Source organism: Octopus bimaculoides, chromosome 7 (assembly GCF_046866305.1).
Source record: "Octopus bimaculoides isolate indiv1 chromosome 7, ASM4686630v1, whole genome shotgun sequence".
Lineage (NCBI taxonomy): Eukaryota > Metazoa > Mollusca > Cephalopoda > Octopoda > Octopodidae > Octopus > Octopus bimaculoides.
The window spans coordinates 3,390,665-3,417,407 of NC_142934.1; the positions used below are offsets into that span (position 1 = coordinate 3,390,665).

Below are 26,743 nucleotides of genomic sequence, written 5' to 3' on the forward strand. Positions count from 1 at the left end.
GCACCATTTGAGCATGGTTGATGCCAATGCCGGCTGACTGGCTCTCATGCTGATGGCATGTAAAAAGCACCATTCAAGTGTGGTCAATGCCAATGCCGGTGGTACATAAAAAGCACCATTCAAGCATAGTTGTTGCCAGTGCTGCCTGACTGACCCTTGTACCAGTGGCATGTAAAAAGTACCATTCAAGTGTGGTCGATGCCAGTACCGCCTGACTGGCCCTTGTGTTGGTGGCACATTAAAAGCATCCACTACACTCTCAGAGTGGTTGGCGTTAGGAAGAGCATCCAGCTGTGAAAACTTTGCCAGATCAGATTGAAGCTTGGTGCAGCCTTCTGCCTTGCCAGCCCTCAGTCAAACTGTCCAACCCATACCAGCATGGAAAGTGGACGTTAAACGATGACGATGATGATGATGATGTACAATCAAATGAAATTAGTCCAGTTTATTATTGTATATTGGTTTCAAATTTTGGCACAAGGCCAGCAGTTTCAGGGAAGGGGGCAAGTCGATTATATCAACCCCAGTGCTCAACTGGTACTTATTTTATCGACTCTGAAAGGATGAAAGGCAAAATCAACCTCATTGGAACTTGAACTCAGAACCCTGACAGATGAAAGCCATTAAGCATTTTGCCAAGCATGCTAACGTTTCTGCCAGCTTGCTTTCGTAGTTTATCATTATATATTAATGTCATATATTTAGAAACATTGTAAACTTTTTGAATAACTTATAAGCATCTTAAGGAAGAAGATAAATTTGTAGAAATGGTTTGATTCCTTCTGACAACAGGAAGAAAAATCAGACATAAAAAATCCAGTATATACAATTAAGGCCTTGTTTACTTAAAACAGACATCTATGTATTATACTTAATGTATATACACAGTTGATAGGCCAGTTGATCTGGTATTTGTCCTGAGATAACATCTCTTATGGACATGTGTTAAAAACACAATAAATATCAGAGAGAGGGGTGAGAGGAGGGAAAGAGAGAGAGAGGGAGGGGGAGGAGAGAGAGAGAGAGAGAGAATTCGTTCCAGTGGTGGCCAGCAAGAGCACCAGCCAACCATAAATGAAATAACAGCTTTCCTTTCTTGAAAATTATTAAAATTTCAAAGGTAGAATTAAACATTCAAGGAGATTAACTTCTACAAAGGAATTTTTTGAGCCCTTGGAATTTCTTTGAAGTCTCTTAATGGTCAATTTGGTTGTAGTGATCAATAGATTTTTCTCAAAAGAAATTCATTTGATAATCATATTTTAATACATTAAATATTGCTTAATGGTTACACTGGTGAATTAAATCCAATTTGTTCTTGTGAAAAAAAAAAAAGAATAAATAAATAAATGAAATAAAATAAAATAAAAAGAATGGAAGAAAAAGAAGCGTGCAAAAATAAATATCAATAAAAGAAAAAAAAAATCAAACATTATGAACGTTTCGATAAGCAATTTTAATTAAATGCAATCAAAACATCAAAACATGCTTAATGATTGCAGGAATACATTCAGAAATTTTCTCAAGGTTAATTCCTTGAAAGAAACCAATATTATTAGAATCAATTCCTAAAATCCAAAGAATATTTACCAAATTATAATAAAAATATTTAGATAACTCTGATGCTTGATGTAAAAAACTTAAATTAATTAAAAAAATTACACCCTTAATATTGATAATAAATCATTATTTAAATAACTGACTCTGGCCAAAAATGGCAAGGGGAAATAATCTGCATCTAGTATATAAATGTTCCCTTTACTATGAAGTTTTCATGCAGAAGGTATCCTGGGTATTATGATAATCAATGGTCATTTACAAAATATGCGTCCGCAGTGTGTTCTCAGCCACCTCTCTACCCCTTCTGCTGTGCTTGCCTGGATTGTTGCTTCTATAATTCCTTTTTACATGAGGAAACGCTGGAACATGATAGAATATTCTTTAACATGGGGTGATATTTCTGCAAGCTGATTGGCTCATATTCAGATTACATCACCTGATCTAAATGTGGTCTGATCCTAGTAACTAAAGCTGTGAGGCTTCAATTCTAGGAGCTTTGCTACATTCATTGTTGAGGTATAATAAGGTTGGAATATGTGCGGAGTTGTAACTGTGCTGCTAAAGATCGCACTCAACAGCACAGTACTCTATATCTAATTAATTAAAATCTGGGGTTGGGGTTGTCTCTCTTCATCTTTTTTGTGTTTTTTTTCTTATCATAGTTTAGTCATTCAGTTAATGATTTGTTTTCAACCAGCCATCACTCATGAATAAGTATAGTATGGTAAAGTACCATGTTTTCAGATTGTTCCAGGTTCCTATGCAGCAACGGTCAGACACAAAAACCCTCACTCTTGACCCAACAGCACTTCCAAGATTGAAACTCTTTTTTAGCTGAGCAGACTGGAGTGAAATTGAATGAAGTGCCTGGCTCAAGGACATAAAGCACCACCCGACCCATGAAATGAACTGCTGATCTTATGATCATGGACCTAATCACTAGGCTTCATGCCATGGCTAAGATCTAAGAGTAATATCTTCTTGTAAGCTTAATATCACCTCCTAAGAATGTAATTTTAAATAATTAAAATTGAAATTCTTTGGGCTTACTACATCAAGTGTATTAGCCCCTATTTTATTAAAGCAGAACGTTAAAAGCATATCCGAGTGTGATCGTTGCCAGGGCCACGGATTGGCTCCTGTGCTGGTCACACGTGAAAAGCGTGATCGTTGCCAGCGTTGCCTTACCGTTGCATGTGCCGGTGGCACATGAAAAACAACATTCAAGTGTGGTCGTTGCCAGTGCCGCCGGACTGGCTCCCGTGCAGGTGGCACATAAAAAACACCTTTTCAGCGTGGTCATTGCCAGAACCGCCTGACTTTGTCTTTTATCCTTTTGGGGTCGATAAAATAAGTACCAGTTGACTAATGGAGTCAATGTAATTGATTTACCCCGCTCCTCCGAAATTGCTGGCCTCGTGCTAATATTTGAAACCAATATACTAAGTTATGGAATCGCTTTCACCAAAACTGCACGATTTAGGGCTCCAATGACTTCCTTACAGAATTAACAAAGATCAATATAAACTAATACAAATAATTTTCAGTTTTTAATTTAAGTTTAGAAATAGAGATGTATATTGTAAATGTAATTAATTCTGTCCAGGAAGTGTACGCATCGAATGCATTTAATACTTGGCTGTAAATTTGTTAGAAAATCAATGTCTAAGGAGGCGAGCTGGCAGAAACGTTAGCACGCCAGGCGAAACGCTCAGCGGTATTTCGTCTGCTGTTACGTTCTGAGTTCAAATTCCGCCGAGGTCGATCGACTTTGCCTTTCATCCTTTCGGGGTCGATAAATTAAGTACCAGTTACGCACTGAGGTCGATGTAATCGACTTAATCCCTTTGTCTGCCCTTGTTTGTCCCTTCTATGTTTAGCCCCTTGTGGGCAATAAAGAAATAAGAAACGTTAGCACGCAGGGCGAAATGTTTAGTGGTATTTCGTTTGCTGTTACGTTCTGAGTTCAAATTCCGCCGACGTCGACTTTACTTTTCATCCTTTCGGGGTCGATAAATTAAGTACCCGTTGCGTACTAGAGTCGATCTAATCGATTGGCCTCCTCTCCTAAAATTTCGGGCCTTGTGCCTAAAGTAGGAAAGAATAAAATGTTTAGCGGACGGCATTTCCTCTAAATTTTTATGCTCTGAGTTCAAATTCTACCGAGGTCGACTAGCACCCGTCCACCAAAATTCAGGCCTTGTGCCTATCGCTGTTGTTAAGGTGACGAGCTGATAGAATCGTTAACGCGCCGGGCAAATTGCTTGGCAGACAGCATTTCTCCTGGTTCTTTACGTCCGAGTTCAAATCCCGTTGAGGCCAACTGTGCCATTCATCTTTTCGATGTCGATAAAATAAGTACCAGTTGAGTATTGAGGTCGAAGTAATCGACTAGCTTTTTCCTCTAAAATTTCAGGCCTTGTGTCAAAAGTAGAAATAGGTGAAATATTATAAAAGGACCAGCAATGTCTTATTAAGGTTATTAGTTAGACGTAAGTAAGCGATATTCTATTACCCAGAACGAGGCTGGGTATTCATGTCAGTTTCGCACCACAACATAACAGAAATCATAATATGTTATAAGGAAAGATCTTTCAACTATCATCATGTCTCTTTATTTGAGGAAGCACTTTAATCTCTGTAAACAGCTGGTATTTGTTTACAAAAATCATCGTTGTGTTTCAACAGATTCTAGTAACTTTTACAAACCCAAACGACTCTATGTATCGAAAATGTTTCAAAATTTCGGCATGGTTCAACCTGCTAAAAGTTCTCTTTCTTGTTCCAGTCACAAGGTAAGGAAATTTATATTATCGACATTGCTTTTTAACCTTTTGAAAAGTCATAAAAATCACAATTTATAATCAAAGTCCCAAAATATATTTTAAATAATTGTTAAATGTGTTTTAGCACTTGTCGATTTGTTTTGGTATGCCGCTATTCCACAAAGGTCAACTTTTCCTTTCATCCTTTTAGGATCGATGAAATAATAAGTAATAGGGTTGACATTATATAATCGACTGTACACTCTCTGCAAAAAAATGTAACGTGTGCCACGATTTTGGAGGGAGAGTACGGCCAATAAGCCATTACATGGCTTTTCATCAGTAATTTTTTTTTTTCCTGTCGTAAATTTAAAGCATTTAATAGTCTGAATCTTAATTCATTTTGTAATTAAGTTCAATAATTTTATATGAACTATCGAATTAGTTCGGTGTATGAATGATACTTATTTGATCTACTTCGATCGTACGTTTCATGGGTTCTATTTCGGAACACCTTACTTTCTTCCGGGTCCATTTAATTCACTAACCTGCTTCTCATAATTCATGACTTTGTTCCAGTGTTAGAAATCTAAGCAGAATCGGTGTAGAGCTGCAAGCAAAATTCCTTGCGGTATTTAGTTAATCACATTTTGGAGTGTGTGTTCAAGTCCCACGCAGCCAGCTTCGCCTTTCGTCCTTTCCAGTGTCGAAAACGTATTTACAGTCTCTTTATGTCATCAGAGAGCGTTGTGTAGGTGAATGACGTCGTCTACCGCTACCGAAGGATTGCCTCTGTAATGTATAATTATTCGCTCACTATTATTTTACTATGTTGCCTAGGATGGCGATAGCTTCGTGTTAATCTTGTGTAGGGCCTGGTGCATACTGATCGAGCACAGCCATGGCACGTGTGTACCTGGGTGCGATCCATTATCCAATGCCCTAGATATATTAGATATTCACCTGCTTGAGAACTCTTTCCTCAAAAGAGTGAGTAAAACGATTTAGTTGCTCCATGACCACCACTTATGGAGCAACTACATCGTTATTAGTTTCCATGCAGGTCGAATGAATCGGGTTTGCACAGGGTACCTTTTATAATTTTTTAATAGCTTTCACTTGGCTAAACACGGGATGTCATCTTCCCATAAATATCTTCTGCAACTGCGTACTGTAATGCATTCTTTTATTTCTTCTTCCAGAAAGTCAAATGTGATAGCATTTTGGTTTCTGAGCCTTCCAGCCCAACGAACCAGATCAACTCTGTCATGGTGGACAATTGAATGAAGCAACAGGGTGTGACTGATTGCAAGTGGGGGCTAAAGAATTGTGTTATGATTCTATTTCCTTTCTCTGATGGAAATTAGATTTATCCAGTTTGACCATCAAGACCATACATCCTCTTGTAATCCACTGGGTTCTCTTCTAGGGACCATTATGCAACTTCATTAAAGAAATTACACAAGTTGACAATGATTGAAGTTGTATAACTGAACTCTGGTAGCCTGGTCATTGGGTTTTTGTGCCAAGAATTGGAAGATGAGGAAAAATCTGCATTGGTGGCAGTATCTGACAGAAGATTGCAGACATTGGAACCCATTATCTGCAGGTCGGTTCTTCCAGGTAGCTGGACCGTGGTGGATGTCTGGAAAGCTTTTTATAGAATAGGTTACATAGATTTCAGTGAGTGCACATACAAGTAACAGAAAACCTGCAAATGTATGTGAAAGAAGGTTAGGAAAGCAGCATGGGACGATCAGGGTGTCTTTATCTTAAATTTATGAGTTCTTGAGGCAGAAAGTAACAAAATCTATTTGCTGAATGGATAGATTATAATTAGTTTCAATTTATTTATCATTCACTTAATTACTTTGTCAAGTTTTATTTTATTCTATGGGAAATAAAATGTAAATTGTAGTAATTAAATGTATGAGTAACCAAATCTAAATTTGTTTCCTTTTAATTATTCATTCATATATTTTGTATTAATGTGTGCTACCTTTGTACATGTCAGGAGTGGCAATAAAAATTTACTGTCATCCTAGCTAATGATGTAAAATGAAGTGTGAGTAGAATTTTTAAAAATAGTATTTTAGAAAACTTTTGCCATTGCTGTGGAGCCACACAGAGGAAATGACAAAGGACGAAGACGACTGGCAATTTGCTGTGCTTGAGAAGATTTGCCAAAGTAAAATTGAGCCTATAAAAGCATGTCCTTCATGTTCATGCCCCTACCCACCAACACAAAGAAATCGTCGAATGAGAGCATGTATCCCTGCCCCGTAAAATTCTGTTGACTGTTCTTTGAGCCACTTCTTCACTACAGTTTTCACTTCCTCGTCACTGGAATAATGTTTGCCTCTCAAACCCTCTTTCATGGCGCCAAAGAAATGATAGTCTGAAGGCGCTAAATGTGGTGAGTGTGGAGGTAGTGAAGAAATGGCTCAAAGAACAGTCAACGGAATTTTACGGGACAGGGATACGTGCTCTCATTCGAAAGTGGAACATTGCTATTGAGAGAAACTGTGACTATGTTGAGAAGTAGGGATGTGATCCACAGAGGACTAGCTTCATTTTGATGTATGATACATGTTCCTGTGTTGGTAATTATACCAATCTTAAACAAAATGGCATTATTTTTTTACTCACCCTCGTGTATAAGTAAATATGAACGTAGCAGGTAACAGTTAACGTTTGAGCGCTGTTTTGGACCCTGTTATGTCTATCACTCTGATTGATTGGTATTGATGCAATTTGTATCTTACTCTTTCGTCCACCAATATGCAACCCAACCAATCACAGCCTCCAAATAAGTCATGTGAGACAGTCTTTTCTAAATTGCATTTGAGTCTACCGTCAGCTATAAAAACTCACCTCCTTCTAGTCTCAGCATCTGTTGGTTCCAAACTTTCTAAGATTTAACCACTGACCACATTACAGTGACTTCCATCTTCATCGCCACCATAATGTCTCACCAACATCGTCAACAACATCTACACAGTACCAACACACTGCACTGGTTCTAACATATCACTGTCCGTGAGCTTTTCACCAGGGTTAACACCAAACATACAACCCACGCAGATGCATGTAGAGATATGAATAAATGTTCATCAACCACTCCCATTCAGCTTGTGTATATATATATATATATATATATATGACCACAAGCAACGTATTTAAAGTTATCCCCTTTGTTCCACATATTTCTTCACTGGGTTCCTACCACAGTAACATTACAGCCTTCTGAGCGGAGTCACATTAGATGGAACAACAGCCTAACCATCTAAAGGGTTAATTAAAAGTGAGTGGCCAAAATTATTCTTTTAAAACCAATAAGTGGTTAGCAGTTTTTGAGATAGCAGCAGGATTAGTGGCTGCTTTCAATCCTGATAGAGTTACATGCTTTTATTAAAGATCAGAAACTTATTCTTTACAAAGGAAGATAAAAAAATGATGTGTCAATTGTAATTCTGTAATAAAAACAATTGTACCTATATTTATTGTTATTCAGTTTTGTTAAATACAATTTTGGTGGGTATGTGACTTATTTTCAGTAAATGGACTATTTCCTGAAAACATAAACTTTCCTTCTCTTTTATAACCAAAATATTGGCTACTTTTGTGTGTGTGTGTGTTATATGTGAGGACGATTACTTAGCCACATCTAAGTTCTCTTCCCTCAGTTGGCTGGCTATGCACGTCAGTGGAGTGATTACTATCAACCAAAAAAGGCAACTGATTAAAATCTTTAGTTTTGGTTATGTAACCTTGTTATCTTGTTTACCTTATATATGGCAGAAATATAAACACATATCATCACCATCATCATCATCATCACCATCATCATCATCAATGTCCCATTTCCCATTTTGGCATGGGTTGGACAATCCAACCGAAAGTGATAACCAGAGGACTGTGCCAAGCTCCGATGTCTGCTTTGGCATAGTTTCTGCAGCTAGTTGCCCTTCCTGATACCAACCACTTTACAGAGTGTAATGGGTGCTTTTTTCATGGCTCCTGCACAAGTGATGTCCCCCTGTATGTGCAAAACAAGATCCACCTCAAGTAAGTGGGGTCTAATATTGAAGGAGGTGAACGTATGATTGCACATGTGTGTGTGTGTGTGTGTGTGAAGGCACGTGGATCGGTGGGTAGGGTATTCGGCTCATGATCATAAGGTTGTGAGTTCAATTCCCGGCGATGCAAAACACTTTATTTCACCTTGCTTCAAGCTTGCAAAAATTAGTTGTACCAGTAATTCAAAAGGGCCAGCCTTGTCACATTCTGTGTCATGCTGAATCTGCCTGAGAACTATGTTAATGGTAAGTATGTCTGTGGAGTGCTCAGCCACTCTCATGTTAATTTCGCAAGTAGGCTGTTCCATTAATCAGATCAACTGGAACCCGGGTCATCATAACCAACGGAGTGTCACACACACACACACATACATACTGGAGTGTTGCTTTGAAAGTAAACTTCTACCAACACGGGTAATTTCATAAAAGATAAATCATAAATATTGTATGTATGCTATATTTCCTGATAATGCACATTGTAGCAAAAAGTGTATTAATTAATATTATTGAAGCAATTGCTATAAATTCTTAACTTAATAAATACCCCAGTGATTAAGGCAAACGAATTTACTCAGCTAATGAACAGCTTGTTTGAAAAGCATCGAGCAGAAATATTCATTACAATAAATATCAACTATTGCAGAGACTTTTTCAGTTATAAGCCAACTATTCTGTAACTTACTTCTCCTCCCTGTCTGTCTCAGCGATTCTTTCTTTTTCATTGTGTGTGTGTGTGTGTGTAGAGGGTCGTTCATTTATTCTTTGACTGCAACCAAGCCTAGTATGTCCACTTGTTTCCCCCTCTCTCTCTTTACAATGCAAAGTGGGAAGTCAACCAATGAACCAACTTAATATAATATATATATATATATATATATATATATATGGTGATACGCTGTGCTTGAGAAGACTTGTCAAGCTAAGTGAAATCATAGTCGTGGCTGATGTTGGTGTCACATAACTGGCACCAATGCTAGTGGCACGTAAAAGGCACCTTTCGAGCATTGGGCCTCATGGAGGCAAAGTGGCCGGTGGCACATGAAAAGCACTTTCGAGTGTTGGGCCTCATAGAGGCAATGATGAATGACCGAGACCTTTGGCATTATGTTGTGCTTGAGAAGAAGACCCATCAAGCCAAGTAAAACTGTAGTCATGGCAGATACTGGTGTCACACAAATGGCACCCATGCTGGTGGCACATAAAAGCACCCATTACACTCTCGGAGTGGTTGGCGTTAGGAAGGGCATCCAGCCATAGAAAACCATGCCAAATCAGATTGGAGTCTGGTGCAGCCCTCCAGCTGCCCAGCCCTGGTTACACTGTCCAACTCATGCTAGCATGGACAGCGGACATTAAATGATGATGATGATGATGGTATGGGTTTGGAAAACTGCTGCTTCTTTACAACTCCTCCTCCTCCTACAACTGCTTTCCAAGTTTCTCTTTCTACATCAATGTAATTACGTCTCCATGTGTGTATGTGTGTTTCTTCTGGTTCTTGACATTATAAGTTCAAATGCTGTCAAGGTCAGCTTTGTCTTTCATCCTTTCAGGGTGGATGAAAAAAGTACCAGTTGAATACTGGAGTTGGTATAATTATCTTACCCCTCCCCTCAAAATTGCTGGCTTTTTGCCCAAGTTAAAAAGAATTACACACACACACACACAGTCCATTAAATGCAATAGAAGTAAAATTAAGTTAAAATAGCCATCTGTGTATCATAGTTGATGAGATGTGAATGTACTGTATTTAAAAATACTGCTTGTCATAAGAGATATTATCTCTTGATGAATACAGCAGTCAATTTGCCTTTCAATGATGATGTATTTACATTAACTATGATACATAGATGGCTATATGTGTGTATGTTAGGTTCCATAAACTTCAAACAGAAGGGTTTTGAGCCTTTTTGTTTTTGTATCACAAAATATACAAAATCAATATGCACTACACACACCCATGCATGCACACTCATACACACTGACACACACACACATGTGTGTGTGTCTGTGTGTATGTATAAGTAATTACTTTGCTGGAATCAATTCATGACAATGTTCTCTTATCAAAGTAAATAGAAAACTAATGTGTTTTCTGTTGAAACATTTCCAATTGACAGTGAGGGAGTTGTGATTGAGAGGAGAAGGGAGAGGACTTGAAACAGAAAGATACAGAAAGAGGGAAAAAGAAGACAAACTACAACAGACAATCGTCAATTAATTACTGAGTGAGAGAAAGAAGAAAAAGAGAGAAATGAAGTTAAGAGAAACTGCATTGGCAACAGCCAGCATAATAGAGAGAAACAGAAACATTAATTTACTGCAAAAAGATTGTGCAGGCATAACGAAACCTTGGGCCACATCATCATCATCATCATCATTGGACATCTGTTTTCCATGCTGGCATGCGTTGGATAGTTTGACAGGAGCTGGTAAACTGGGATACACCAGGTTCCATAGCCTGTTTTTGGCTTGGTTTCTACAGCTGGATGCCCTTCCTAATGCCAATCTCTTTACACAATGTACTGGATGCTTTTTATGAGCTAACAGCATGGGAGCTTTTTACATAGCCCCAGCACAAGAACTTTTTATATGGCACCAGCCCTGGTGCTTTTAACATGGTGCAGGCTTGGGTGCTCTTTATATGGCACCAGCACAAGTACTTTTTACGTACCCCCAGCACAGGTGCTTCCCCATCAATACTGAAGCCCTTTGCTCCTTATGGAGTGTAGGCCATCCACAACTTTTTTTTTATTGCTCTTGATTCTGGGCTGTCTCATATAAACAGATGAAGTGTAGGAAGAAAGAGAGAGAGAGAGAGAGACATGTCTGATGTCAAATAAGTCAGCATCAAATCAATAGTACCAAACAGGTGGTGCCAAAGCAGCCATGCCCAAATATCTTATATGAATACTGTTACACAAAATTTAGTCTGATGAAAGTTTTAGCTTCTGTAACAGCAGAGCGTTTGTGTGAGAATAGTGCAAAAGCTGAGAAGATATTTTGTGTTGAGCCAAAATTTGAAATCAATATTTTGTTAATTTATTTGCTTTATTCATCCTTTAGTCATCCTTAACCATCTTTTTTCTCTGTCTGTCTTATCTTCAACATCCCTATGAAATTGCCCATGCATTCTTTTCTTTATCCACCTATATTCAGTTTCATTCATTCTCAAGTCCTTGTACAGTGCTTTATCATTGCAATCTTCCATCCTACACAAGCCTGACATTCTTACTTCCAATAATAACAGTTCTGTGGCATTTTTTACATACCATGCTATGTTGTTTTCTTCTGTGTTCTCATCCAATCGGTGGGTAGGGTATTCGGCTCATGATCATATGTGTTCTCATCCAATCAGTCCTCTTGCCCCTCTTTTTCTTGGTGCATACAGTCTGTCTGTGTCACTTTTTGGGTGGAGTATCCCATATCTAGTCAGCAACTTCCTTGTCTTTCTGTCTAAGCTGTTTAGTTCGTTTACTATCCATGCGATTACCCATGCTCCATATCTAAGGAGTGAAACTGCCCAGGTGTTGATAGCGTCAATCTTATTCCGTCCGTTTAATTTCGACTTAAGGATCAGTCTCGGTCTGCGCAAGTACTCCACCTTAAATTTTTCTGTCATTTCTTTCTCCATCAATTTATCCATTTTCAATATCCCCAAGTACTTATAGCCCGTCTCTTCTATCTGCTTCATAACCTCTCCCGACAGTATCGCTAGCCTGTCCATACAAATGGTCTTGCCATATTATTATCATTATTATCATCATCATCATCATCATCATCATCATCATCATCATCATTATTATTATTTTCTTTTCAAGCTGATGTTATACAATGAAATCATTCAGCAGTGTTATTCTGGCCATTATTATATCCTTCCCTTGGGAATGAGGGCACTGGAAAAACTTAGACGCCTTATTGATGAAGAAATGGAAGCAACAGGTGCTCAGAAGATGGTCATGCCATCTATGGTGCCAGCAAGTTTATGGAAAACATCAGGTAATTGCAATTTCTTTTCCATTCTGTTTCCTCTTACTGTAAATTTAAAAACTTGTACCAAAATTGATCAAACAGATGCTCTGAGGTGCATCATCAGTGATGTTTCTAGGGCCTCAAAGGATTTCAGGTCTTTAGACATCAGACCCTCTCACCCAGTTGATTCAACCACGGTTGATTAAGCCCTGGTTTGCATCACAATTACAGCTAACTACCGGTCAGCCCTCTTTATCCGAAGCTGCTCAATGGCCCTCACTGCAGTTTTAGTGAGAGAATCTGTAGCCCTTTTCTTTGCTACACCAGTAATTCCAAGTCTAGCCAGAGCTTCACAGAATGAACACACCACTGAACCCAGACAGCCCTCTTCATTTACACTTTAAAGCAGTGGTTCTCGACCATTTTGTTATCTGTGGACTTCTTTGATAATTATTTTATTTTAGTGGGCCCCCATAGCCATCTAATTTTTAAAAACTAGCTTTATAGATACTTCTTTCAAAATTTCTATTTTGATTGTCACACATTAATTTGTGTAGGTTAGGTGACCTTTGGTGATATACCATGCTTGTGTTGACTTGTCAAGCCAAGTAAGACTGTAGTTGTGGCTGATGCCGGTGTCAGGTCAATAGCACTCGTGTCAATGACATGTAAAAAGCACCCACTACACTCTTGGAGTGGTAGGTGTTAGGATGGGCATCCAGCCATAGAAACTTTGCCCGATCAGACTGGAACCTGGTGCAGCTCCCCAGCTTACCAGTTCTCGGTCAAACCATCCAACCCATACCAGCGTGGAAAGCGGACGTTAAAGGATGATGATGATGATGATCATCATCATCATCATCATCATCATCTGATAATCTGCTCCATACCATGATACTGTGGTATTTGAAACACAATATTTACATATTGTTATGTATTCATCATGCTTCATTATTCATATTTGAAGGATATGCTAATAAAATGTTACTTGAATTCATAATTTTCCATCTGATAAATTTTTATCAAATATTTAGGCCGATGGAGTCTGAAGGAAGTTTTTAAACTCAGTGATAGACATCACCAAGATATGTGCCTGTCTCCTGTAAGTGTGAAAAATTCATTTCTTTTATACCTTTGTCTAAATAATGCTAACCCCCTAATATCTTTTCACTTTGACTGTCATTTAAAATTATCAGGCTTGCAACTTTAAATTTTCCTTTATTTTTCTGCTGATTTGATAATCATACCAACAGACCTGCTCTGCCCTTTCCCTTGCTTTTCAAATGCCTTAATCCCTCATCCTCTAGCATAAAACTGACCCTTCTGCTGAGCTTGTGGTCCTGCAATCTTCATAGTAACCTCACTAGTGTTGGTGACATGGAAAATAAGACACCCAATACACTTTATAAAGTGGTTGACATTAGGAAAGGCATCCAGCCATAGAAACCATGCCACAGCAGGCAATGGATCACAATGATAGTGGTGATGATTCAACATGTCACACGATGTAACAAAGCTAATCCTTTGAATTAGAGATACAACACATTTTGTCAGCTGAGTCGATTAGAGCAACATGAAATAAAGTGTCTTGTTCAAGGATACAGTGCACTGCCAGGAATTGAACTCATGACATTATGAATGTGTGCCATGTACCTTAACCACTAAGCCACACACCTTCACTATCACCCATTGTGTGTCAGATGGCCTCCAACAATTACTAGGACTCAGTAAGGGAGCCTCTATGTGGTTACTTGACTTTTAGAAATAGCAGCCTAATCTCCTGTACATTGCACCCTAATCATCTTAAACAAAGCAGGTACACATTAATGTAGTTGTAGTAGTACCACCCCATATTCTTAAAGAAATACAAGGAATGGTCATGAATGGAATGGTTTTGTCCATAGATCTACTTCATCACATCTGACCAAGTGTTAAACAACGAAACAAGAATATTCGTTTCTGCTCTCGGTATAAGGCCTAAAATTTTTGGGGAGGGGGCCAGTTGATTAGATCGACTGCAATACGCAACTGGTACTTCATTTATTGACCTCGAGAGGATGAAAGGCAAAGTTGACCTTGGTGGAATTTGAACTCAGAACGTAAAGGCAGACGAAATACTGCTAAGCATTTCGCCTGGTGTGCTAATGGTTCCGCCAGCTCGCCACTTTAACAAAATACGAATATTAAATACACCATGAAATTCCTTTACTTTGAGAGACTAAAAATGTACTTCAACAATTGAAGATTCAGTGATGTGGAAAAGAAGTTATCTCCCTTCTGCATCACTGGTCCAATAGAATTAACATCTTGTGACTTGAACGTAAAGATCAGCAATGGTTCCATTGTTAAAGATGAATTGTTTCTTTTGCATTTGTTTGCTACATTAAACAGACTTCTTTTTTTATGTGACATTTATGTTTTTATTCTTGCTTCTTACATTTTTTTTTTCTTGATAGACTCATGAAGAAGTTGTCACATCACTCTTTGGTCAGTATTCACCATTTTCCATGAAGCAGTTTCCCATCATGCTTTACCAGGTTAGTAATACATGCACACACACATGCATACATACATTGTATGTACGTATGCATGTATGTCATTATTCAGTTTATTTCAAGATTTCTTGCCAATAGAGAAAGCAATGGTTTCTAACCTAGATCCAAGCCTCCTTCATTAGAATTTCAACATCGAAGAATTGAATTAATTTATAAATGAGGTAAATAACATTTTAGAACCTTAAAAAAAAAATTAATATATTAAAGGGCATATATTACAGGTTTTGGTTAGTGTTTGTTATAATGTAAGGTGCGACCATCTTACGTCAGTATTGTTTGGCAGGAGAAATGGTTCAACTTCTTCGTCACGCCTAGCCTACATAGGTTTTCCTTTCTGTGCTGCTGGGTGTAGTCTATTTACGGCCGTAAATGTCTCAGAGATGTTGACTTCTGCCACAACAGTTTTGGGGGGCTTTTTATAATGTTGAATTTTCACTGTCTTTCATTGTGTGTGTATTCATGTATATGAGTGTATTTTCAATGTGCGTGCGTGATACGTAGTCTTTTAATATACGGAGTTCAGTAAGTCTCAGAACAGTCTGCTTGAGTATCGATAATTTTCCCAGAATTGACAAGTAGCATGATAAAACACCTGACTTGTCTTCCAGAGCGTAACGATCTAAAACCATGGCCATGTAATGTAACTAAATGTATTCACTTAATTAAATCATTTCAATTTGATTCAGCTCAACCAATAGGTATAGGGGCTAATGCAGAATCGCACCCCTTTGAAAAACGAATTCTGTGAAAAAATTTTTTCTGATTCCTACCTTTAACAGAGATTCCGAATATGCAAAAATATTAACAGAATCCAATTTCATCTTTATTACATTTCACTTATGATTTTTAGACTTTTTAAGGGAGAGTGAGGATGGGAAAGTACTGATGTTTCGAAGAGAGAGAAAAATACAAACAATACACTTATTTCAGGCTCATCGCTACAGAGCCATTTTTTATTCCCTGCTTATTCTAGGTCATACGGGTGTGATTGCATATTCAGAATCTCCCCTATGTAAATTGTAGGAATACGAAAATTTATTTACTGAAAAATTGCCCTGGGGGGGGGAGAAATTCATTGCATGCCCAACCCCGGAAGTCACCGCACGCCACTGGTGTATATACACATACATGCATATATATATATATATACACACTCACACACACACACACACACACACACACACACACACACACACACACATACCTATACATATATGTATGAGAAGCAAAAAATAAGATGACAGGTGGACTTCATCAGATAAAAGTCTGAGGGTGAGGCTGTTAGCTTGATTTTCTTTGATATAATCTTGAAAAGCATGAAATATGCCAGACTGCAAAATGTGTATATGTATATAAAGAATATGCATATAAAACATGTGTATGTGTGTGTGTGTGTGTGTGTGTGTGTGTATATATAAACCATGATGTCACTGAGAAGGGAATTTGAAGTGACCCTGGCACTCCTGTTCTCAGTGAAAAATAACAAGATATGGAAAAGAATTACAAGAAATTTTAAATGAGGAATGTGAACATGTAGAAACATTATGCAAACGAAATGCATATCGTTGTTAAAGCAGCTAAAAATAAGGAAGTACATCCATAAAGGGTAGGTCATGAGATTATAAAAGTTGAAGCATGACCTTCAAACACTAGGCCTCATCGAGGCAATGACTAGTCACCGAGACCTTTGGTGACTTCAAATCCCATGGTTAGCTATGCTTTTCATCCTCTTGTGGGGTTGATAAAATGAAGAACCAACCAAGTACATATGAGAATTTAATCATCTATTATTATCTCCCCAAACATTTGTCATCTTGTAACAATCCAAAGTTAGGAATCAATATAATCATTTCCACTCTAGGTACAAGGCCCGAAATTTTGGGGGAGGAGTCCAGTTAATTAGATCAACCCCAGCATGCAACTGGTACTTAATTTATTGACTCCGAAAGGATGAAAGGCAAAGTCAACCTCGGCAGAATTTGAACTAAGAACATAAAGACAGATGAAATACCGCTAAGCATTTCGCCCGGCATGCTAACATTTCTGCCAGCTCACAGCCTTTCAATATAATTAAATAATTATTTTACTGTTGTTGTAGATGGGCCCAAAATTCCGAGATGAAATTTCACCAAAATATGCATTATTGAGATGTAGAGAATTTGAAATGAAAGGTCTGTGGTTTGTAATTTTATTTTTAATATTATATTTGTTTCTTTTTATTTATTCTAAGCAATGAAATAGGTTTTAGCATTTCCTATCTTTTTTTTTTTATTTCTTACGTGATTACTTCTTATTTGTTCATTATTTTCACGAGTTTATATTTGGTACAATTGATGTAAATTAAAACCACCTTTCTTCATCAGCTTACTATTTCTTCAACAACATCCAACAAATATGAGAAGATACAAGAAGCAATATAATTTGTCTGATACTAGGTTAAAATTATAATTTGGGAAAATGTTTTTACTGATGTTTCTGTAGAAAGTAGCTCAATGAAGTGCATGAGAGAGACAGAGAGAGAGAGAAAAGACAAACAGAGAACTCTATTTCGCAATGTTAAAAATGATCTCTTGCAGTGGATTATAATTAGTTTTATGTAGTTGAAATTTTCAATAATAAAATACATTTAAACCACATTTTGATAAAAATATATTAAAATCAGAATTTTAAAGAAGTTTTTAGACAATGTACACTTTAGTAGTTGCTTTCTTTTAGAAGTTACATAATCAAAACTAATAAATAAGCAGCTTTTTTTCATTATAATATAAACGACATGTAAATGAATTATTTAGTTGAATGATGCTCTGTCCTCTGCTAGGTCTCCATAGAAAACACGTTTGCCTTTACCAGATAATGTTATATTTAATGCAAAAATTCTTGTGTATTAATAGTGTGTATGACTAATATAGAGTAATAAGGCACTTATCTTAAATTTTCAGTTTCAATTTTTTTTTTTTTATCCTTAAAAATTGTTTTCTGTTTCAATTTTCAGACCTTTACACATTTGATTGTTCAGAGGTTTCTGCATTAGAAACATATGAAAAAATTTGTGAAGCATATTGTCGCATTTTTAATCGTCTTAAATTACCATTTATAAAAGGTTGGTATTAACTACTGTTATGAAAAAGTTTTTTTTTTAATTTTTATTTTTATTGCTTAACATGGCTTAATTAAAATACCATCAACATTTGTGTTTTAGTAATAATTTTCATGTTGAAAAATAAGTAGGGGGCAAAGTGGCTGAGTTTCTTTCAAATGTTGAGCCTCATGGAGGCAAAGTGGCTGAGTTCCTTTTAAGTGTTGGGCCTCAGAGAGGCAATAACAAAGACCTTTGGCCTTATGCCATGCTTGAGAAGAAGACCCATGAAGCCAAGCATAATCCCAGTCATGGCAGATACTGGTGTCACACAAATTGGCATCCATGCTGCTGGCACGTAAACGCACCCTGGTATTCTACTAGTGGCACCCATGCTGGTGGCATGCAAAAACACCCTTACACTCTCAGAATGGTTGGCATTGGGAAGAGTATCCAGCTGTAGTAAAAACCATGCCAAATGAGACTGAAGTCTGGTGCAGCCTTCCAGCATGCCAGCCCAGTTGAACCATCCAACTCATGCCAGCATGGACAACGGACATTAAATGATGATGATGTAATATTTCCCCATGGTCAGACATGATTTCAAGGAAAATTGGAAACAAATCACCTCACTAGCATGGTGATGGTACTCGTTTACAACCATTGCATAATGATTAGACAAAGGTACACACACACACATACACACACACACACACACACACACACACACACACACACACATTTTGTTTTACTTTTAAGGAAATATTTTTCCAAAATATAAACCTCACTCTTAACTTAGATATTTGGCTTTCAAATATTTTGAGCAGGAATCAATCTTTTGCTAAGAAGTGATCATTAAACTGATTCTATTATCAGAGAATAAATATTCTGTTATAATTTAGAGATTGTAAACTAATCTTTGGTAAACTTTCATCCATTTTATTCCTACAGTTGAAGCAGACACTGGAGATATTGGTGGAAAAAAATCTCATGAATTTCATTTACCGTCTTCTGTTGGGGAAGATTATCTGCTTATTTGTGAAAGGTATTTGGAAATTTTAATTCTGTTTTTTTTTTCATATTCCTTATTGGTCAGCCAAGGGGCTGCACCAGGCTCCAATCTGATCTGGCAAAGTTTCTACAGCTGGATGTCCTTCCTAACACCAACCACTCTGAGAGTGTAGTGAGTGCATTTTACATGGGAGCCAGTCGAGGGGCACTGGCATTGACCATGTTTGGATGGTGCCTTTTACGTGTCACTGGCACAGGAGCCAGTCAGAGGGTACTGGCATTGACCACATTCAAATGGTGCATTTTATGTGCCACCAGCCCGGGAGCCAGTCAGAGGGCACTGGCATCGACCGCGTTTGCATATAGAACTAAAAGTCTGTATTAGATTTTAACGAGCAGGGGTTGATGAGTGTTTATTATTATGAGTTTATTCTTTTACTTGTTGTAGTCATTTGACTGCAGCCATGCTGGAGCATCACCTTTAGTCAAACAAATTGACCCCAGGACTTATTCTTTGTAAGACTAGTACTCATTTTATCGGTTTCTTTTGCCAAACCGCTAACTTACAGGGACATAAACACACCAACGTCGGTTGTCAAGCGATGATGGAAGGACAAACACAGACATACAAATATATATATATATATATATATATATATATATGTAGTCACAATATATATATATGTGACGGGCTTCTTTCAGTTTCCATCTACCAAATCCACTCATAAGTGTTTGGTTGGCCTAAGACTATAGTAGAAGACACTAGCCCAAGGTGCCATGCACTGGGACTGAACCTAGAGCCATGTGGTTGGGAAGCAAGCTTCTTACCACACAACCACTCCTGTTCCTAGTTATTCACGAATTCTACTTGACTTTCTTCTTTTCTAGTTGTAAATATGGAAGAAATATAGAACTTGTCGGTAAGTAAGAATGAATTTTTACAACTGTATTTGCTCTCTACTTGGCAGATTTCTCTCAAACAAACTACTGCCACTAACATAATCGCACATTTGTATATACATTATGTTATACTGTGTATATACACCAGTATTTTAATATAATGTTTTAAGTGCATATTCAAATGTGCAAATCAGTAAATTTCTATATCAGACCAACCATTTTCAGCTTAGCTCAAAATGCTGAAGGTATTCACTGAGGAGACCAAATCAGTTTGAAACATTGTGTCTGGTGGTCTACAAGGATTCTAAGTGAAGCTCTTTGTTAAAAAACACAGAAGTCTCTTTGAGAAGTTTCTCTGAGGCAACTGTTGTACACACTAGTATGCTTGTGTATATATATATATATATATATGTATGTATGTATGTATGTATGTATGTATGCATGCATGTATGTATGCATGTATGTATGTATGTATGTATGTACGTACACACTCACACACATTTAACATCTGTTTTCCATCCTGGCATGGGTTGGATGGTTATACAAGATCTGGTGAGCCATAGGGTTGCATCAAGCTCCATGAGGCTCCAGCAGAGGGGTGGTGGCAAACCCTGCTGTATTCTTCCACCACAACTTTCTCTCACTCTATCTTCCTGTTTCTGTTGTGCCTGCTTTGTTACACTCTGTGTCACGCTGAATCTCCCCGAGAACTACGTTAAGGGTACACGTGTCTGTGGAGTACTCAGCCACTTACACATTAATTTCACAAGCAGGCTGTTCCGTTGGTCAGATCAACTGGAACCCTCGTCGTCGTAACCGACAGAGTGCCACAATACACACACACACACACACATTCAATCAAAGTCAGACACCAATTTTTAAATTGAAATATTGAGATTTTGTCAACGACTATAAAAGCAGCATAGTATTTCTGTACAAATGGCCATTTCTTATCAGTCAGCTGAGAATTGAGCAAATTACAGATTACTCCACTAGCCTCAATGCCTCCTTCAGATTGCATTAGAACTTTCACTGGCCATTTCAGAAGACCTGCTGTGAAATTGAATGGCATTGCTTCATAAAACTGGATGGTAGATTCCATGTTTGAAAACTTATGCATACATACATTTTTAAGTCACTTGTTTAAAATGTCTTATTTCTTTTTTCAGACAGAAATAAACAAACTATTTGCCCAAAATGTGGATCAGAATGTAAAACTTCAGCTGGTATTGAGGTAGAAAAAAAAAGCATTTTCTATGAAAATATTCAAACTTGGATTTTATATTTATTTTACTGTTATTCTTGGAAAAAGTATGAACATCACAGACAAAAATTGAAAGAAGTCTACTGCGTGCATGTGTCATCATCATCGTTTAACGTCCGCTTTCCATGCTAGCATGGGTTGGACGATTTGACTGAGGACTGGTGAAACCGGATGGCAACACCAGGCTCCAGTCTGATTTGGCAGAGTTTCTACAGCTGGATGCCCTTCCTAACGCCAACCACTCAGAGAGTGTAGTGGGTGCTTTTACGTGTCACCCGCACGAAAACGGCCACGCTCGAAATGGTGTCCCCTATGTGCCACCCGCACAAGCCAGTCCAGGGGCACTGGCAACAATCTCGCTCGAAAATCCTACAGGAGCCAGTCAGGCGGTACTGGCAACGGCCACGCTCAAAATGGTGCATCTCATGTGCCATCCGCACAAGAACCAGTCCAGGGGCACTGGCAACGATCTTACTTGGCTTGCCGGGTCTTCTCACGCACAGCCCATTTCCAAAGGTCTCGGTCCGTAGTCATCGCCTCGGTGAGGCCCAATGTACGAAGGTCTTGCCTCACCACCTCAGCCCAGGTCTTCCTGGGCCTACCTCTTCCACGGGTTCCCTCAACTGTTAGGGTGTGGCACTTTTTCACGCAGCTATCCTCCTCCATTCTCACCACATGTCCATACCAGCGCAATCGTCTCTCTTGCACGCCACAACCGATGCTTCTAATGTTCAGCTTTTCTCTCAAGATACTTACACTCTGACGGGTTGCCCTGACATTATGTGACAGTTGCAAACAAATGTTTCAAAATGAAACAAAACTAACAGTAAGATGGAAAATAATACTTATTTTTGTATACTTCCACTCTGTTTATATTTGAAAAAATTTCTCCTACTTTTTTTTAATTACAAAGTCTTTGGTCAGAACTTCAATAGGACACCATAAACATTTTGAAATATTTTCAATCATATAAACCATTTTGAATATTATTTTAGCAGGTTTAAAGTGATTTCTTTTGTGCCGTAGACCATTTACCATTTCTGTGGTACCCCACCACTTCCCTTGATGCCCTAAGCATATACTTATCTTGCTTAATGATTAATCCAAAGATGTTGCCAATTCATACTTAGATACAGATGGGTTCCAATTGAATCCTCTGACATTTGAATTGAAGTGACAAGGGGCAATAACTGAGTAGTGCTTGCTAATTTATCAGGTTTTGTACATTTCCTTTTAAATTAATAACATTTCATTCAGTTTAAAGAAGTGTTTTTTTTCTTTTCTTTCCCACATTTCTTTTTCAGGTTGGTCATTCCTTTTATCTTAGCCAAAAGTATTCATCTTTATTCAATGCAACATATGTCAACAATGATAATAAAATATGGTAATTACATAATTTATATTTATATACATACATAAATAAATCAAAATCGCTGACGTGGCCAATAACAGTACTGCCTGATTGGCACTCGTGCCAGTGGAAAGTTAAGAGCACATCCGAGTGTGATCGTTGCCAGGGCCACGGATTGGCTCCCGTGCCGGTAACACGTGAAAAGCACCATTCAAGCGTGATCGTTGCCAGTGTTGCCTTACTGGCACATGTGCTGGTGGCACGTGAAAAACAACATTTGAGTGTGGTCGTTGCCAGTGCCGCTGGACTGGCTCCTGTGCTAGTGTACTTCGAGATATCCCCACCATTACCACACACAAAAAAGAAAAATACCAAAAGAATTAAATACTATATATGTAAAGTGATGGTTTGTTGCCAACTTAATGTGGAAGTCCCAGGAAAGGAAAGAATGCTACTGCTATTTAGCCCCAAGAAACATCGTTTCCAGTTGGCTATGTGACACAAGCGTTCTGTGTCCTTAAGTTTTCAAACAGGGGAGATAAGCACCTCCTCTCAGAAAAGCCAGCATTCAGAGACTAGTTTCAGAGTTATTGCTCTTCATCAGTCTGGAGTAGCCAACTGGAAACGATGTTTCCTGGGGCTAAATAGCAGTAGCATTCTTCCCTTTCCTGGGACTGCCACATTAAGTTGACAACATACCATCACTTTATCGTGCTGCTACTGTATGAATCTCTCTGAGAGATTTAGAAATGCAATATTTCTAACTATATATATATATATATATATATATACGAGCCCTATAAATAAATATAAAACAACTTGTATACAAGCCTGAATTAAATTTTCAATAAAATAATATTGTCTTAGGATAAAATAAAAAATTAGAGTAAAATGAAAAATAGATTTTTAAAAAAAACTGCTTTACTGAAATGTGTCCTTCATTATCTTTCTACTTTGTAAAGTACGTTACTCAATGAGTACGAAATGAAGAACATTATTTGCTCTAAACTGACCCGCAATGCCAAAAGATTATGGTGTTTATTCCCAATTGAAGTGTAAATATTCTTAACTTATTCTCCATGTTTATGTATTTAACTACAAAAACAATAACTTACAATTTTATTTTTAATTAAACCAGTTCAATTATTGTTAAGAATATTTTTCTTAAATATTTTCTCTTCTTTTTAAGTTTTGCTGAGATGAGTTGTTTTGGTTTGGGAGTAACTCGAATTCTTCAAGCTGCGATTGAAGTTTTGTCTTCAGAACGGCAAATTTCATGGCCAAGTATCATTGCTCCTTATCAAGTTTGTATCATTCCTCAGAAGGTTAGTTTGATTTTTTGATTATTTTAAAAGTATAACCCTTTCGTTACCAACCTGGTTGAAACCACCTCTGGCTCTGTAGTACAAATGTCTTGTTTTCATAAGTTTTGAATTAAAATCTTCCACCAAACCTTAGTCACAATTTATGTTCCTAACACTAGCTTAGGGATAATGAAGTTATTTTACTAAATTCTTTGTTATATTTAAAATTAATTAAAAGAAACTCAGAGCATCTCAACAGAAATCTCAACGAAAGGGTTAAGTTGTTTGATTCAGTAAATATGGTTGTGTTGTGAGGGGTCATTTGGTCATTTTGAAACTGTTGAACCATGAAATTTAGGATGCCCGCCTGTTAGGTTGCTGGGGAGATGTTACCAGCACCACCTTCCACCCTTTCATGATATTTCATATTTCGATTGCTCCCTCTCAGTTGATGGTCTAGTAGTAGTAATAGTAGTAGTAGTAGTAGTAGTAGTAGTAGTAGTAGTAGTAGTAGTAGTAGTAGTAGTAGTAGTAGAAGTTTGTAATAATTTGGCTGCAGTATTTTATTATTAGTAATATGGCTGTATTAGATGCAGGGAGGTTCTTTGATAGATTTGAAAATGGAAAAAACACATCTTATACACCAGCAGATATGGTGACTGCTGAGTATATCTTTCTATAAAGGGAAGAGGAGAGATGTTCTTTCAATGTCGATTTATTCACTCTTAAGTCTTATAAATTATCTCCATTTTTTGTTAGTTTAAAATCCTTCAACTGTTCTGCTCTCTTCACAGGAAGGTTACAAGAGTGAAGAAACATTTAGTTTAGCTGTTTCCCTCAGTGATCAGTTGACATCTAGACCACATATCAATGGAGAAGTTGTGATTGATGATAGATTACAAATGACAGTTGGCAGAAGGTTGTATGAAGCAAAACGAATTGGTTACCCCTACATTATTATTGTTGGAAAACGCGTAAGTTTGCACATTTTCTTGTCATTGTCTTTATCCATTGTTGTTTTAAATTGTTTTCCACTCAAATTTGTTAAACATAATGTTTATCCAAAGTAGAGATTGTAATTTCTGTCTTGATTTAGTCCAAGTGGATGTAAAATGATGGCGGGAAAGTGGGGCAGTGGTGGCATGGTGGTGAGGATGATGATGATGATAAGAGGGAGGAGAATAGTGATGATGATGAGGATGATGATAATGATGATAGTGATGATAACAATGCTGGTGATGAGGATGATAACATCAATGTTGTTCAATATCTCCTCCCTTTTTGTAAAGGAGCAGAGTAACTTTTGCAGCAGATTTGGCTGCTATTTCTAGCACGCCTTGTGCCTACGTAGAGGTGTCTTTTGTTACTGAGTTTACATCTGTTTATGTGTGTGTATATATGTGTATAAACACAAGTTTGTTTGTGAATATTAATTCTATAATTCATTACAATTTATTTATTTTTGCAGTCTTTAGAATCGCCTCCACAGTTTGAAGTGATATCAGCTGGTGAAACAAATTCAAGCTTTATGTCTGTTGATTCAATTTCTTACGAACTCTCTCAAACGGAAACTATATGAAGATTTGTTTGTATTTAATATTTAAATTGTTGAATAACTGATTTTAGAATTATTTTTTTGTAATATCACCCCTGATTAATAAATTGATAATCTTTATACATGTTGATTAACCTATCCAAAATGTTTTGGGTTATTTTAAACTTTTCTTCTTTCATTTACCATTAAACAACTTCAGCTGAATGCTTTTAATTCAATGATTTTTGTTTTGTGATGTCTTCGTATTTCAACAAAGAATTATCCTTCTGGAAATTTTTCAGTATCACTCTACAACGAGGCATCCATACCTGTTCCCTTCCTACCTTAAATCTCTCAACTGGCTTCTCAATATACCTCACTATTCTCAGATGAGGGGTTTTTGTCTTGCAAGGTACTTGGTGACCCTGTCAGTGATGGTTCATGGTGCCACGTGCCACGTAAAAAGCACTGGTGCCAGTGCCATGTAAAAAGCACTGGTGCTGGTGCCACATAAAAAGCAGCTGCTACACTTTTTAAAGAGGTTGGCATTAGGAAGGGCACCCAGCCATAGAAACTGTACCAAAATAACATAGTGTGGTTTCTATTCTAGCCTTATCAGATCCTGTCAAACCATCCAAGCCATGCCAGCATGGAAAACAGACTTTAAAGGATGATGAAGAATTCTCACAAGTGAAGTACCAGAAGAATGAATTTCAACTCCCACAGCATCGTGTTTGAAACAATTTCTCAAGTATTTGCAGACTTCCTTGAAAGCTCTTCCATGGTCCACTTGGAGATTGAAAAGCAGGGGCAAATTCTACTCTAGGCACAAGGCCTGAAATTTTTGGGAAGGGGGCCAGTCAATTAGATTGACCCCAGTATGCAACTGGAACTTAATTTATAGACCCTGAAAGGATGAAAGGCAAAGTTGGCCTCGGCGGAATTTGAACTCAGAACACGAAGACAGACAAAATACTGCTAAGCATTTCGCCCGCCATGCTAACATTTTTGCCAACTTGCCACCTTTTTTCAATCTCAGTATTAAAGTTGCACATAGTAATGCTGCGTACATTCCTACAACAACATTTTCTTTACATTCTACAAAGGCAGAAGTAAATCTGCCTTCAACTCAGTCGCATGCCTGTGTTTCGTTTATTTTTTGTGTGTGTTTTACTACATAAACAGCACCAACTGCCTACCCTGAGTAATTACTAACAGCAGGTGCCTGGTAGAGAGATTTCAAGTGGCCCTGTTATGCACAAGAAAGTTGACAACTTTCAGAGATAATCTTTTATCTCTTATCTTTAATCTTTCACTTGTTTCAGTCATTAGACTGTGGCCATGCTGGAGCATTTTCTTGAAGAATTTTTAG

At 37.6% G+C, this 26,743-nt stretch overlaps 1 protein-coding gene and 1 long non-coding RNA gene across 2 annotated transcripts; both read left to right on the forward strand.

The window, feature by feature from the left end:
- The first annotated feature begins 4,027 nt into the window (after positions 1-4,027).
- On the forward strand, positions 4,028-25,610 carry LOC106871571 (putative proline--tRNA ligase, mitochondrial). Its single transcript, XM_089354599.1, has 13 exons — positions 4,028-4,355; positions 12,226-12,403; positions 13,411-13,478; positions 14,833-14,913; positions 17,030-17,102; positions 17,924-18,031; positions 18,959-19,052; positions 19,907-19,938; positions 21,088-21,152; positions 22,487-22,566; positions 23,723-23,858; positions 24,632-24,811; positions 25,306-25,610. The coding sequence occupies exons 1-13, from the start codon at positions 4,167-4,169 to the stop codon at positions 25,414-25,416; spliced, it is 1,395 nt and encodes a 464-aa protein (XP_089210725.1). The 5' UTR covers positions 4,028-4,166; the 3' UTR covers positions 25,417-25,610.
- LOC149134530 (uncharacterized) lies at positions 4,983-5,573 on the forward strand. The gene is made up of 2 exons (XR_016242492.1): positions 4,983-5,119; positions 5,528-5,573. It is a non-coding gene; the product is annotated as an uncharacterized LOC149134530 (long non-coding RNA).
- Positions 25,611-26,743: the final 1,133 nt, after the last annotated feature.